At 35.5% G+C, this 14,432-nt stretch overlaps 1 protein-coding gene across 3 annotated transcripts in view; it reads left to right on the plus strand.

Moving 5' to 3' along the window:
• MPP7 (MAGUK p55 scaffold protein 7) overlaps positions 1–14,432 on the plus strand; it is a 166,141-nt gene that overhangs the window by 131,668 nt on the left and 20,041 nt on the right. For 2 of the 3 annotated variants that reach the window (XM_062568998.1, XM_062568997.1), the window contains one exon: positions 8,466–8,504. The exons of the other annotated variant lie outside the window; for it this stretch is intronic. In XM_062568998.1, coding sequence (XP_062424982.1) covers positions 8,466–8,504 — 39 coding nt within the window. The remainder of the gene's footprint in view (positions 1–8,465; positions 8,505–14,432) is intronic. 3 annotated transcript variants of the gene reach the window in all.

The following is a 14,432-nucleotide window of genomic DNA, read 5'->3' on the forward strand; positions in this document are numbered from 1 at the left end:
AAAATGTCATGACTTGTGTGTTGCTCAAGTTGCTCTCAAGAAAACCTTCAACTTGCTTGTCTTCTCAAAAAATTCCAGGTGATCTGGGAGAAGCTCTGCAACCTTGTGATCTTTCTAAAGCTAGGCAGTTTCTTCCTTTTACACAGCATGGCACTGAGACTGAGATGTAGGGCTCTTGCATGCATTTGTGCACAGCAGCCATCTTGCCAAATTGGGAGATGCTGGAAAATCTTAAATTGCAGAGCTGAATAAGCAGCATATTGCCAGTGTCAGAAACATGTAAGGAGGGTGACATGGAGAAGAGAAAATGGCATTGGGAAAGGACTGCTGGGTCTGATTTTTTTTGCCATTTTCTGTATTGTGGGGCATGGCCCACTAATTATTGTCCTCTGAAGTTTTATATAACAAATTCCCATATAAAGAAGTAGGACACTCACAGTGCTTGATTTCCTCCGATTGTTTTTTGGTCCTGTACTACAGGCCTTCAGCTTGCTGTAGGGTTCTTCAGTGTTTGGAAGGGTAGCTTTGTAGGGAAATAATGTTCTGTAGATCTGAACAAGCTATTTCTGAGCAAGCTATATATTGAAAGGTTCCTTGCTGTTGTAGTTGATCCCATCCAATCCTATGATCTGAATTTCCTTAGCAGTTGTGATGGAAAGGGCAATTTGCCAGCTGATATTCCTTACAGCTGGCAAAAGATGAAAACCTGTTGAACTTCAACAGAGATGCTAATAAAAACCCCTCTCCTGAGAGGGCTGAGAGTTACACTAGGAAGCTTTCTTGAGACATGGTAGGTACTACTGGATGTTGGTCTACTCTGTTCAGTCAACTCATTCCATAGATTCCGTATTTTTTAATGAGGAAGAAACCTAATTAGATTTCTTTGGTTTTAATAGGGAGAATTGAGGAGAAATATTCTATTTTTCTTGAAAACCAAGAAAATGTGGATCAGCTCTGACTTCTTAGGTGGGCTTCCAGGGTAGTAGTGTCCTTTTACTGAAAATTAATAGAAAAATTAGTCAAAATCCTATAACGTACAAGAAATATCCTGCAACTAGCTTGTCTCTCTCCTCCTGCCAGTGTCTGGATCTGTGAAGGACTTAGCTGTATTTAACTAGACCAAGAGCTATCTGAAACATAATTAATAACTGTATTTGCAGTGACATTAACATCCATCAGGATTTGCCTTAGATAATTAAGTATGTTTCAAAGCCTGCAAGAAGAGACATCAAATGGCTTCTGAACAGCATTCTTTCTATTTCCATTTTTTAATTTTTTTATACTTATCAGCAGAGCAATGCATGTCATGTGTAATAACTAATATGTACACATATTTGTGTAACATACATTCAGAAGCCCAAAAAAGGGGGCTCCTTTGGTGATACTGAGCATACTTACACATCTTGAGGAAAGGGAGGAGAGGAAATTTTCCATGGAACTTTTCAGGAAGAATTGTTTTGCACCGAAAAGAACATAAACCCAACCTAATGCTAAATTATTAAAAGGAGCAGTTTATAATGGAAATGCCAATATGTAGTTTTAGTTTAATATGCTGTAATAAGATAAGTCAATTGTTTCATTGTATCTATGTGTAAAGTGAATATAACTAGAAGTAAATAACTGCATACAAGAGAGCAATACCCAGACACACATGCCTCTCGCAGAATGTAGCCGTTGTCTCGAAAGAGGTAACAGACTCATTCTCGCATTGCACCAGTCAAAGCAAAAAGCCCTTAGCGTGTGTAATATCAGAAGAGGAAGCACAACAATATACATTCTTTATTGAAAGGTAAGTGAAATCACACTTTTTTATTTGAAAAGGAAGAGCGCACATAGCTTGATATTATTGTGGAGTAAGGTGGCAGGGAACTGATAACATAAATGGAGGCTATGCGGAACAACGATGATCTTAAATTGAGGGGAACTTCTGGAAAAAGTAGGAATAAAGAAATGAGAAGAAAAGCAGAAAAGTGTGTTTTAGCATTGAGGATAAAGAAAGGGAGAAATGACTACAATAAGGGCAGTGGAAGAACTGATGAACAAAAGCTACTCTTAAACTCAGTTAGGCAGAACCCCAGAGAGAATGATCTTTGAAATGATTAATGATTAGTGCTATTAACAGTGTTATGCAAGAGTATTACAGCAGTCAGTATTTGCATTATAGTTTATTTTTATGGATTCTTTTCAAATAAAAAACTACCACAGTTGTTTTTTAAATGGCAAACACAAAAATTGCTAATATGAACAATGACTTGCTTCAGTTTTTCTTTATTTGTGGAAAACCATCTCAATAATTTTAACACCTTTAAGATTTAAATGCATGAGACACATGGCAGTTTAGATGTGCTGACCTGCTGATAAGACTGATAATGTTATTTCTGAAGCTGTGAGTGCAAAAAGGATGGAGAGATAACAAACCTCTCAAGCATTTTCAGCATTTTTCTCAATACCAATGACCTTACAGCCAAAAGCAGTATTGCTTGTACGTTTAATACCATGGTGGAAATATACTGGGAAAAAATGATGAGGAAAGAACAGTGTAGAAAAGAAAATAGAAAAATGGAATGAAAGTAATGGAATAGAGATGCATGAGATTGCATTAACAAGATTAACCTTCCACATGGAAAGTGAAGCCTAAACTATACCTGACAGCGGGGATTAATGGTGCTTGTGGGACATGGTGGGACATACAGTTTGGAGGTGTCAAACTGCATGAAATCAGCTTAGGTTTGTCTGAGATTATTAGCAGTGATGGAAAGCCAGCTCTGCAGAAACCTGCTTATCTGATATTCCTGAGTAATAATGAGCAGCACTACTGACTTTAGGAGGTCATCCTAGCATGAGCACAACTTTGTACCTACAGCTTGCTCTGTGAGTTCTCCTGTCACTGCACCCCAGCTAATTAGGAGTGCTGTGAGCCTCGATACAGGGAAGAATTAATTTGCTTAATAGTTCCAAGTCTGTGAACTTGAATAGAAACAGTAGCCATGCACTAACTGTAAAAGTCACTGCCAGCAAACAGTGGTTCTTGCATTCATAGCTGACTGACATTTGTAGATAAAGCAGCAATAACCTATTGTTTTGAAAAGAAAAAGTAGATTTATCTGAATAACAAACCAGTGATTTAGTTACTGTTTTGCAGTTTATTATGAGCTATGTCAGCCAAGATGTATCCCTTCTGCATAATTTTGCCTTCATAGCAATTCTTGTGTTTACTCTCATGTTACGTATCTGTTGTCTCTGGTATGAAAACTACTGGTAACATATTTTAGACTAGCTGTAGCCTATAACTCCTACATACATATGTGTATGTGTGTATCCATACTCTGTGTGTATATTTACATATAAATACGTATAGGCATGTAGCATGTAAGACAGAGCTGTTCAGACATGTCTTTTCCTTGAAAATAGATTTGTTCAGTATATTTAATGCTGAATGTAAATACTTGTGGCAAAGTCATCATTATATAGTTTTTTGTAGGGCTTAAAACCTATTTTACTTTCAATTTACTATATGTGATTGGCATTGTATGAGCAAGAAGAAATATTTAACTGCAGCCAAACAGTGTTCATGCAAACAAGATGTAAGCCAGTTTATCCAAAGATAAATGTCTTGTGAATTGAAGATCATGTTCTGCCAACAAAAGAATTTAAACAGAGTAAGAGAATGAATGTTTTGTACCCGTTGTATTTGAAGATGAAACATTTGTATAAACATATGGTAGGACTCTTTTGCTTGTTGTAATTACTGCACATGTTTAATTATGCCTTCCTTCTCAGTATTTATCTGTGTTCATATTTGATTCCTGATTGCCCACCTGCAGGGAATTAAGAGTAAAAGCAAAAAATAAACCAGAGCTTTAGAGTTAAATTAGCAAGTTAGCATCTTTGCTCAAAAGTTTTCTGTGCTTTAAAAATACTGACTTCCTGCTACCACAGAGAAATTAAGGAAACCTGAAGCTGGATGACATTTGATTCACATGAGACAGAAGTGGAAATGGATCCTGTAAACTCTTGGTCTGTCCTTTACCAGAGGACCATCCTTCTATATTTTCAAAATTATCTTAGTAGAGTTATTGATATCTGATGATATTACAAGAGAATTAATTTAGGTCACCTTAAAATTTCTATAACATGAACATATATATATCCTTTGATCTACAAAAGCCTGTAGGGTAAAAACTGCAAAGTAGTATGAATTTTGATTGCTGTATGGCATTATTCATCACTAACAAAATCAAGAGTGTTTCATTTGTTTAGTATATTCATTGTAAAGCAAATCCTTGTACATCCCAATTTCTCTTTTCCTAGAATGAAATAGAATTTAAGGGATAATGTAACATGCTTATGTTCAGAAGCTGGAGCAGAACTGCTGGATTTAAATTTACACAGAGAAATGTTAAACAAAGATTCTTTAATGGAAACATTGTTGAAGGAAAGTCAGCAAGAGTTAAAAATTTTAATCTGGTGCTAGGTTATTCAAAGAGCTCAGGCAGTTCCTGGAGTGGCTCTGATTTTGAGCTTTATAAGTAATACAATTTAGGTGAGGCCCACAAAATCAAATCTAAATATATTTCAGTTAAAATACATAAAAAATGCAGTGTATGTAATAGTGTTTTGCATTGTTTTAATATAGCATGCTGGCTACATTGATGTCTTTGTAAAATGAATAAAAACACATACTTCCAAAGTTTCCATTGCACTTGTGCTTCCTATTTCTTTTTTCCCATTTGTATCTTGATAAAACTTCACTGTTTTTTTTCATGAACTTGTCCCATGACTTGTTTGTTTCTTTGTAACTTCCCCTCCCTTCTTATCACACAACATTTAATTGATAGCAGTTTTCTTTTTCTCAGTATTTTATTTGGTCTATGTTTCCTGTGCTTTTTAGAGTTTGTCACTACTTTTGTTATCCTCCTTTCCAGCTCATTTCCTCTTCTTTATTCTCCATCCTCATTTAGTCTCTTAGTTGTTCCTTTCTCCTTAGCATCCCTGTTTCCCTTCTCTCCCTTGCTTTAATTTAGTAAATTTTACTGGCCTGAGAAGATAAACCTCACTTTTCTATGTCTCTAATATTTAGACCATTAAGACATATATTTGTAAATACCTTCAGGATGCTTACAACTGCTACAGATACATAGGGCTGTATTAGTTATTGATAAATCCTAAAATGAAATTTCCTGGCCAAAAAAAAAAAAAAAAATGGCTTTAATTGAGACAGACAATTGGTCTGGTAGAATTCCTAGTAAAAGTTCAAGTTGGAAGTCACATATTGATGACTGTTTCATAGCCGCATGAGCATATGAGGTATTATTTCTGACATGTTTTCATTATACCCTGTTATGTTCAGACTTAGCAGTAGCCCAAGAAAGCCAGGAGCAGTATTAAGAGGGAAGATCTTTCACAAAATGCATAAAACTCAAAACTCTTCCACTTTATCGTAGCATGAAACCTCAGCTAGTACGCATTTTGACTTCTGCTCCCTGACTCACTTGGAAATCCAAGTATCTTTAATTTATAGCATGGAAGGTAAAGACCATCCCCTTTCCAAGGGGAGTAGGCCAAATGCCTGGGTTTCTTTCAGCTGTTCTCAGCCCAGCGGCTGCAGCTCCACCATCTACCATACTCCCCAGCCACCTCCAAGTGGCTGAACTGGTCAACATCGTGTCAGTGTATAGCTGCATGTACAGACCTCTTTTTCTCCTGGTCTAGTTTTTCACATTCATAGCCAAGGGATGTTCATTTTCATGATGAAATGCCAAATAGAACACTTAAAAATACACAACCAGTAGTTCAATCAAATTATTTCACTGAATTCAGGAAATTATTTAGATGTATTGCTATGAGCTGTTTCTGAACATTAGTGACTTTTTTCCAGAGACACATTTGCAGCCTGTTGAAAGTCAAATAGAAATAAAGTTTGTGGAACTTGTCATACATATCAGGAAGTGCAAAAGGTCTCTCAGCACAGAGAGGGAGAAAGAAATAGTACCCTCAGGAAGCTGACCTGCCATTCTACGTCCAGTTTCAGGGCATTTGTCAAGTCAAGAATTCAAGAAATCAGGAGAGGAGAAAGAATTCAGTGTCTTTTACTCTCATCTCACAAAATTGTCTGAGAACTTTTAATGCATCAGATGTGGTCAACCAAACATTGGTTGCTTTAAAGGACTTGCCAGCCTGCTAAAACCATGCAGTCACCTCAAGTGTAGGAACAACTTCAAATATGCTTTAGAGAAATCTTCCAGTTGAATCTTTTTGAAAAATAACTTCAAGAAAAGGAGTATCAAGAAGTGGTTCTGCAAAACAGCATTCTTCCCCAGGAGAAGAGACTTTTATATCCGTTACACAGGATGAAATAGGAAAAGCTCTTCTTGTTACCCAGAGTTAAGAGAGTTTTGACCTGACCTTTGTTTGATACATCAGATACCATTGAAAGAGTTTAAAATATCTCTTGAATAAGTTCATCACATTCTATGGGAAGATATGCTTTGTGGAAACTCTTTGAAATATATATATTTCATATATTTATGTCCAGATTCCAAAGGAACTTTGAATGAGATGTAGACTGTAAAATCTCTAGATGAATCTAGACATTGGTATGTCATGTTTTTTGAATGCAGATTCATAACAATTATGTTGCTTTTCTGTACTAGCCCAAAGATGAGTGTAAATATGTATATTTTCTCCTATTAAGGAGGCAAAGCTTACTGGCTTACTATGGAGAAGCCAAATGTCGTAAATAGATCTATTATATTAGAATAGTGTGAGTGGAAAAAAGATGGTGTGTTTAACAACTTTCAGAATTTTTCAGTCATTCAGAAAATCACTATCCTCAAAAGCCTAGCCCTAAAGGCAGTAGCAGCTACTGGTGGTGTAGAAAGGTGTAGAAATATACTGAGACTACATTGCTGGTAATGATTCTTAAAAATCCTAGGTTATGCCTCATATAAGGGAAATTATTGCACTTAATTTCAAAGAGGTGATTCATCACAACTGGTTATAGTCATTGCTACCAAATAAATAGCGTAAGACTCTCAGATGGGAAATTTAAAGTATCCATAACATTTCAATGTCTTTTTATGTCCTCTTCTACATTTAAGTGTGATTAAACATTTAAGTTAAATTCAGTGCGGGTATCTTGGTATATGCCTCAATATAATGGATGCTATCTGGAGAATTTTAGAGTAGCTTACATAGCTACATTTTTTCCTCTTTATAAAGTATTAAACAATAATACTTTGCTTTTTTGGCTGTTCTAAGATGAGGAAGCGGTTGAGTGTGGTAGGTGCATTTTTTCTTCTTAGATTTAACTTTTCTTTCTTAAATTATGTTTGCAGCCCATTTAATGATTTCCTTTCCTATTTTTCCTTTGTGCTTCTCAGAGGAAATTGAAGGTACATGTACAAAAGTTTCCCTGCATAGCGCAATAATTTTATTTTGAGAACATGTGTTTAGAATTAAATTGAATGTAGTCCAACATTCATAAGAAATGTTGTACATATAATGCTTCCATCTTGCCACCAATTACATTGGTTCCTTTTTTTTTAAAGGAGATAAAAATACTGCAATATTCCTACTTACTTCATGTAAACATCAGTAATTCAGACTGTTGTTATAAGCTGTTTTCTTTCTCTCTTGAACTATTGGAGGAAAGATACGTGTAGAAGAGGAGTATCAATGTTAGGAAAACTTGGGTGGGCTGGGGTGGAAAGAGATGATTCTGACTCAAGTACATGGCCTTGAGAGGTTTTGTATTTCTAATTAATACTGACGAAGTATTTCTATGAGACAGTAGAAAGTTCATCCGTGTGGTATCATCTTTACTGTTTTCCCTTTAAGTCTAGTTGATTATGCTTGCAGCATATGTTAAAGCAATGGCAGCTGATCTCTTGTATTTTTTTAAAAAACTTGAGGCCTTTGTTTATAAAGGCATTAGAAATTGCAGCTCATATTTTTGATCAAAGGGCCTCTGGCATGTAAAAATATACATTATATCTATTTTATATCAAATGAAAGGATGTGTTTTTGATCAAAAACCTTTCTGTCTAATCCAGTGAGCCAAGATTTAAAGCAAAGTCTGATAATTTATAATTTACAAAAAAAAGCTTGATTTTTATAAAATACATTTTGCTTTCTTTTAAGTGGCATCATGTTTTCTATTAACTGATAAAGGATGAATAATACAGTGTTAGAGTTCTTTTTAGAGTATTTATTTGCTGTAATTAAAAAGTATTGTTTGAAAAGGTAAAAAGATCAGTGTGCATGCTGCAAAAATCCAGAATATCTTCAGCTAAAATATAAAACAATAAATATTGTTTTATGTTTTTAAGAAGGCTTTTTAATGCTATGCTTTGTACAGTTGTCACTTTTAAAAGTAATTTCTTCTGTATTTGTTGCGGGGCTTCTAACTATTCTGCTTTATTTCTTGGCTCTTATTCTGTGTGCTTTTACCCTTCGTCCAGAAGATGCTGAATGTGCTGGTCACAACAGTGGATCCCATCTAGGTGAGCAGTTGGTTACAAAAGATGATTTCTTTCTTTCTTTCAGCTTCTATTCCCTGGAACTACTGTGTCACTTTGCTTTTAGGGGTAATTTGCATACAAATATCCTTCCTGTGCATGTTAAAAGCATGAATACTAAAATTTTAAAAATGGCTCATTGGATTTGACATAAAGGGTTTACATGGTGCAGTATGCCTTTGTCTGGCTAATCACAAGCTACTAAAATAATGTTTTGATTTTTAAATAAAAATTAAAAAATACTTGTAAGTGGGAAAACTAGTGACTTCTAGTATATGAAATAATGTATTTAATCAAACAAAAAGTTTACTATATCATGAAATCTTTGAGTGAGACTTTAAAGAGACTCTTTCAAGGTTTTATCCACATCTTGCTTACCTTTTCTTTCTGTTTCTAGCTAATAATTCTGGGCAGGATTTAGTGAGAGTACCAAGCAAATTTGTATGCATTGGTTCTTTTTCCACATTACAAAAGTAAGTCATAATAACGCAATAGCTTAACTTTAAAGCTAGTCTGAACTGAATGTGTCAGTGGGGGAAGGCGGGAATAGAGGAGGGGAAAGAGTCCTTAGGCTCCAGTTTAAGGATTCCAAATTTTAAACAAACGTGACATTTAAAAAATGGTGATTGTTCCATGATATGTTTCAGCTTTGAATTTGTGCCATTTTAAAAGCTATTTTAAAATGTTTTAGTTGAAACTGGCCAGAATTCCTGCCAGTGGAAGATGGGCTGGAGTGGACTTTGCAGCAACCAGCCCTTTTCCCAAGGCCTTCATCCTCCTACTATGGGAGGAATGGGAGGAAATGTGTCAAAGTGCTTTACCACATCCAAACCACTGGGCTCACTGAAACAACTTACACCACTGCTGTAAAGCAGAGTTATTTTTCATATTGTAGGATCCTTTTTTAAAATGTGGTATATAAACTGCATTAGAAACATGTAAACCACATCACGGAAAGAACTTTGGTCTCTTTCCAAAACCTTAGTGTGGTATAATTTGGCCTGTTACTTGCAGAACTAATGTTCACCCGTTTTCTTTCAGTGATTGTGCTGAAAATAAACTTTTTGTGTCTGTTAGTCAATCAAATAATCGTATTACTATTGAAGTCCAGTTGTATTAAGAAATTGAAGTATACTTGGAAAATGATATTTTGAATGAGATTTCAGATGAACTGTATCTGCCTTTTAACATCTTTTTGAAATGAAAAGATGGTTTTGCCCACTTTTTGTTTCTGGCTGCATATATAGCATGAATTCTGAAGATTAAACTGTCATGGTCCTGCAATCAGATCCTAGTGGGCAGGTGCTTAATATGAGAATGAAAGTAGCTTTTCTTAGCATTGGTGTCTTCCCAGTGAAACATTGTTATCCATCATTATCAACAAGGCTCAGTCATCTAGGAAGAAGATGTATTGAGGAAGAAGCTACTGTTGTCTCAGATGTAGAGAAAAAAAAATCAAGGTGGGCTTTGGTTTACTTGGGCAAGAACTTTACAAAAATTATCTGAGAACTACAAGCGTTGTCTATAAGGGACAGGCAATGGTTTGTCTCTTGAGAGCTTCTTCCTGGTGGAGAGCTGCCACCAGTCCTCCACAGATGGGCCTCACCTTGCCATGCTCCCTGCAGGCGAAGCCTTAGTCAAGGAGAGCATCTGTCCTGTTGGCAGTGAAGTGGCAGGACAGGAGGAGGAGGAGAGTTGGAAGACAAAACAAGGAGAGAAGACACTTGTCTAAGGTTAAGACCAGTTTTGGCATAAGGGGAAAGTATATTCATAGATTGTGAAAAAATACTTTAGAATTTAGAGATTCACCAACAATAATTCATTTGAAAATTGTCCTTTTGCAAGGTCAAGCAGATAGGTTTATGAAAGCTGATGTTACCACTCTTTTGCATGTAGTAACTGCGCATTTTGAGCTGTAATTCAAAATGTCTCATGCACTCCTGTATCTCCTTGTTTCACAAAATCTTAGGAGCCCAGTCCTATTCACCCACACTTGGGGTTGCTTCTGCCTTAGATTCTCTTTCAGTTATATTTTCTCAGGGAACACAGTCTCACTGTGGAATAACTTCCTGTGCTGGGCATTTGCCACTGGCTAAATGACAATCATTTGAACAAAACCTGCTGACATGCTGCAGGAGGGATGTAACATTCTTCCTATGTCTTGTGCACAATTCAGAAATCTGATAGTACACTAGTTTACAAGCTAATGGGGTCTTAGGCAAAGACATTTTATAAAACCTCAGCTAGATACACGGGAGCCCATAACATACCTAACTCCTGCAGTCCACCTTCTTGCTTAGGAGGTGCCTCTTTGTTTCTTTATTTTCCATTGGACTGAGCATATATTCTTTCAGTCCCAAAGGTATTGGAGGGCTTCAAAGGATTTTTTTTTTTCTGTACCTTGCTCCATCTTCTGAAGATGTCAGGGTCTTATTTTTGCATAGAATGATCATTCTGCTAATTATGTTTACTAACTTTTTTTTCTTCTGGCTTTTTTGCATTTTGTCTGTATTTTTTGAGTTCTTTCTTCAAGATTTTTCTCTTTCCACTCCTCCTCCCCTGCCACTTTATTTCTCTTGTTTGCCATCCTGTCTCCTTTCTCTCCAATCTTGCCTGACTTTCAGCAGCTTAGGAACTAGCCTGGTCACCTTTCATATGTTCTCACATATCAGCATTCTTTGAGGCTAAAAGTTCATGTGTTTGTTCTTAACTCAAAGGCAAGCTGTGGCATACCTTGGATGCAGATGGGAGATGACATACCCAGTGACTGCACTCTTTGAATACAGTTACTGTTTTTATCAAATTTCACTGAGGAAGTTTAGCAGTCTCGTGAACATTGTACAATCATCATTTTCATCAGATAAATCACATTAACTAGAACCTGCAAGATTCATCATCTTACATGAAGAAGAAAACATGCAAAATAAGAATAATATGCACAGAATAAAAATACAGGTTTGTTTCTTCAGGTTGTTTTTGCACACTGGACATTTTAAAACCAGCAGCTGATACTGCTTAAGCATGCTGCATTATATAGACTAAAGAAGATGATTAGATCTGTTAACATATAAAACGAAGAGCTGAATAAATGAAAGCATTCATAATGATCTTTAATGCTCTACATCTAACAGACTTTCCTATGGATACGATATAGCAATTTTTCTGTGTGCTACCTTTTTTGATCTGTTCATCAATTATTTTATCTGCATACTATAAGAACAACACTTATTCCCATCAGTTTTCCTTTGTATTATGTCTCAAACAGTTTATAATTAAGATTAAAAGGAGAGAGAGATGCAACTTTATATAGTCTGTGGATGAAAATTTTTGCCCCAGATTGAGGGATGAAGTGGAATTACTTGGTCTTTTTTGTGAAATAGGGAAAGTTAGAAATTCTGGGCAATCTTAAGTTACTTTTGGATATCTTCAACTGTAAAAGTTTTATGCTTGTAAAGAAAAACCACAAGTTAAAATTCACTGGTAAGGAGGCCAATAGTTATTTTGGTAGTGGGAAAACAAATATGTCTAATTTTGAAAACAGCTTATTCTGAATGTCCGCCAATGTTTTTCAATACTGTTTTGAGTGAATCATAGTGTGACATTTTTCCTGAGTGTATACGTTCTTGCAAGATCATAGACATTTATGGCACTCCTTGCTTATTGAGTAAACAAGGATTTCTAGACAGGACCCACCATTATTATAAAATAAGCTCAAGATTAAACATATTAAACTGAAAATGAAGCCTAAAACATTGTCACTGGAGGGACTTAGGTCATACCAACAAGTTCAGTGTTCTATAGCAATGCCCAAGTAACTGTACACATGTTGTAACCTGTTACAACAAGGTAGTCTGAGTTTGCTTAACCCTTGATGAAGGAGTTGACTTGTGTTACCTTGCATTTACAGCAGGTTATAGTCACAAATATGGACAGTTAATACTAAGTAAGCCAAGTAGTGTTTAGAATTCTAAATTCCAGAAGTACTTTTCAAAGTACAGCTGTGTGAACCTATCAAGTGAACTATTGCAATTCTCAAAAATTCTTAATTTTTGAGTTTTCACTAGATTTTTATGGTTCATTGTAGCTTTAGGGCTCTTTATTTCAATTTGTGAATCAGGATAGTCTATGAATCATCTGACCTTCTCTGAAAGGATATGTACTTTAGACATGCCTGAGGTAGTCATGAAGAGCAACAGAGGAGGTAGTTTTCGAAAAGCAGAATGTCTGTACCGTTTGCAGTCAGATCTTTTATGCCCAAGGTTATGTTATTATTAATTTTAACGCTCCCCTTTAAAGTGACTCAGACATATTTTATGATTTTTCACCAAATTCTATTATTTAAGTTAGGGTATAATATTGTATGTTTCTGCAGTAATTTCCTGAGGAATTGCTGTGGAGAACATTAGGAGTTTATCTTTGCCAAACTTAAATTCTAGTTCCATTACTTGAACCTTTATGAACATACAGTAAATATAGATGAATATCATCTGTTTACTATTCTCAATTTTGTCTTAAAAATCCAGACATCATCTGAATTTTTATTAACCCTGTCTAAACGTGCAAGCTGGGAATCAGTCCAGAAGCAAGCAGCGTAAGAAGTCTGCTATGCGTTTGTGCAGTTCCTGTGTAGCAATAGGAATACTCAGTAGATGAGCGATCCCATACAGGGAGGGCAGGAAAAAAGAATTTCCAGTATTTTGGGAGGAAAAAATCCAGAAATACCTAGTACCAATGTTGTATTTTTCTCAAACCTCAGTAACAACCATGGTACCAAACTTATTTTTGTCAGTAGTATGAATACAAAAAAGTATTTCTAAACACACTTACAAATAAACTGCATTTATTCACTGTATATAGAAGTTATATAAGATTACCCTAAATCAGTGAAGAATACATTTAGATTAAGTGCATACTTAAGTAATAGTATTAGTGAATGAAAATGAGTAAAGGCACGTGCAAATACTTGGTAGCATTCTAGAAGCATAAGTGAAGGGAGACAGGATACATTCATGCATTGACAGTTTTCAATTTGGATTTCTGTGTGGGGTCCCTGTGAGTTTCTGTATATAAATGTAAGAAACAGAGATGACCAAATATATATTGCTGGTGGTCAAAAGAATAATCAGATTTTTCACCTCAGGTTTTTTCATTTTTCTTATTCTTAGAGATATAAGTTGTTTCTCCTATATTATTGTTGTGTCTTAGTTTAGTAGTCACATTTTAGGATTTGTGTTTCCTGTTGAGAAGTGTTATAAGGTTTTAAGACATTTGTGGCTTAAGAACATTTGTTCTTCATATTTACTTCCCAGCAGCTGTCCTTTATTTCGCCAAACCTGTTACATTCCAGGAGCAGTTTATAGGTTAGCATGTTCAGTAGGCTTCTAGTCCTATATAGTCGAAACCTGTTAGCTAGTGTAAAGTTTTTAATGTTTTTTGTTGCTTTGGTGACAGTTTTCCCTCTTTATTTTAGAGTCTGCATATTTGGCTACTAAGGTTAATCTTTGCTGATGTCCATATTCCACAGACAGTGTAGCTTGCAGCTCCTTTCATATTTATTCACTTTCATATTATCAAATATTTTGGTCATAAAAAGCTTTTCCCCCTCTTTTCTTTTTTAGAAGGCTATTGTTAAGCTTGATCATTTTATAGAAACAATTCTTTGGTTTTCCACGGAGATCATCACTGTATCTTTAACCATTCTCTATTGCGAATTTAAATATTCGATGTTTCGATTTTTCAACTCTCCTAAACTGTAAAATAAGCAAATATAAGAGGGGTATTTTGCTGCTTTTTCATAAATATATTTATGCCTTGCAAGTACCACGTGTTTCCAGTACAGCTTAATCTTCTTGCCCAGTCGTAGCTACGCAATATATATTATTGCTGACATTCTGTTAGAGAGCTATATCTGGA

The sequence above is a fragment of the Rhea pennata genome, chromosome 2 (assembly GCF_028389875.1).
Source record: "Rhea pennata isolate bPtePen1 chromosome 2, bPtePen1.pri, whole genome shotgun sequence".
In the NCBI taxonomy this organism is placed as follows: domain Eukaryota; kingdom Metazoa; phylum Chordata; class Aves; order Rheiformes; family Rheidae; genus Rhea; species Rhea pennata.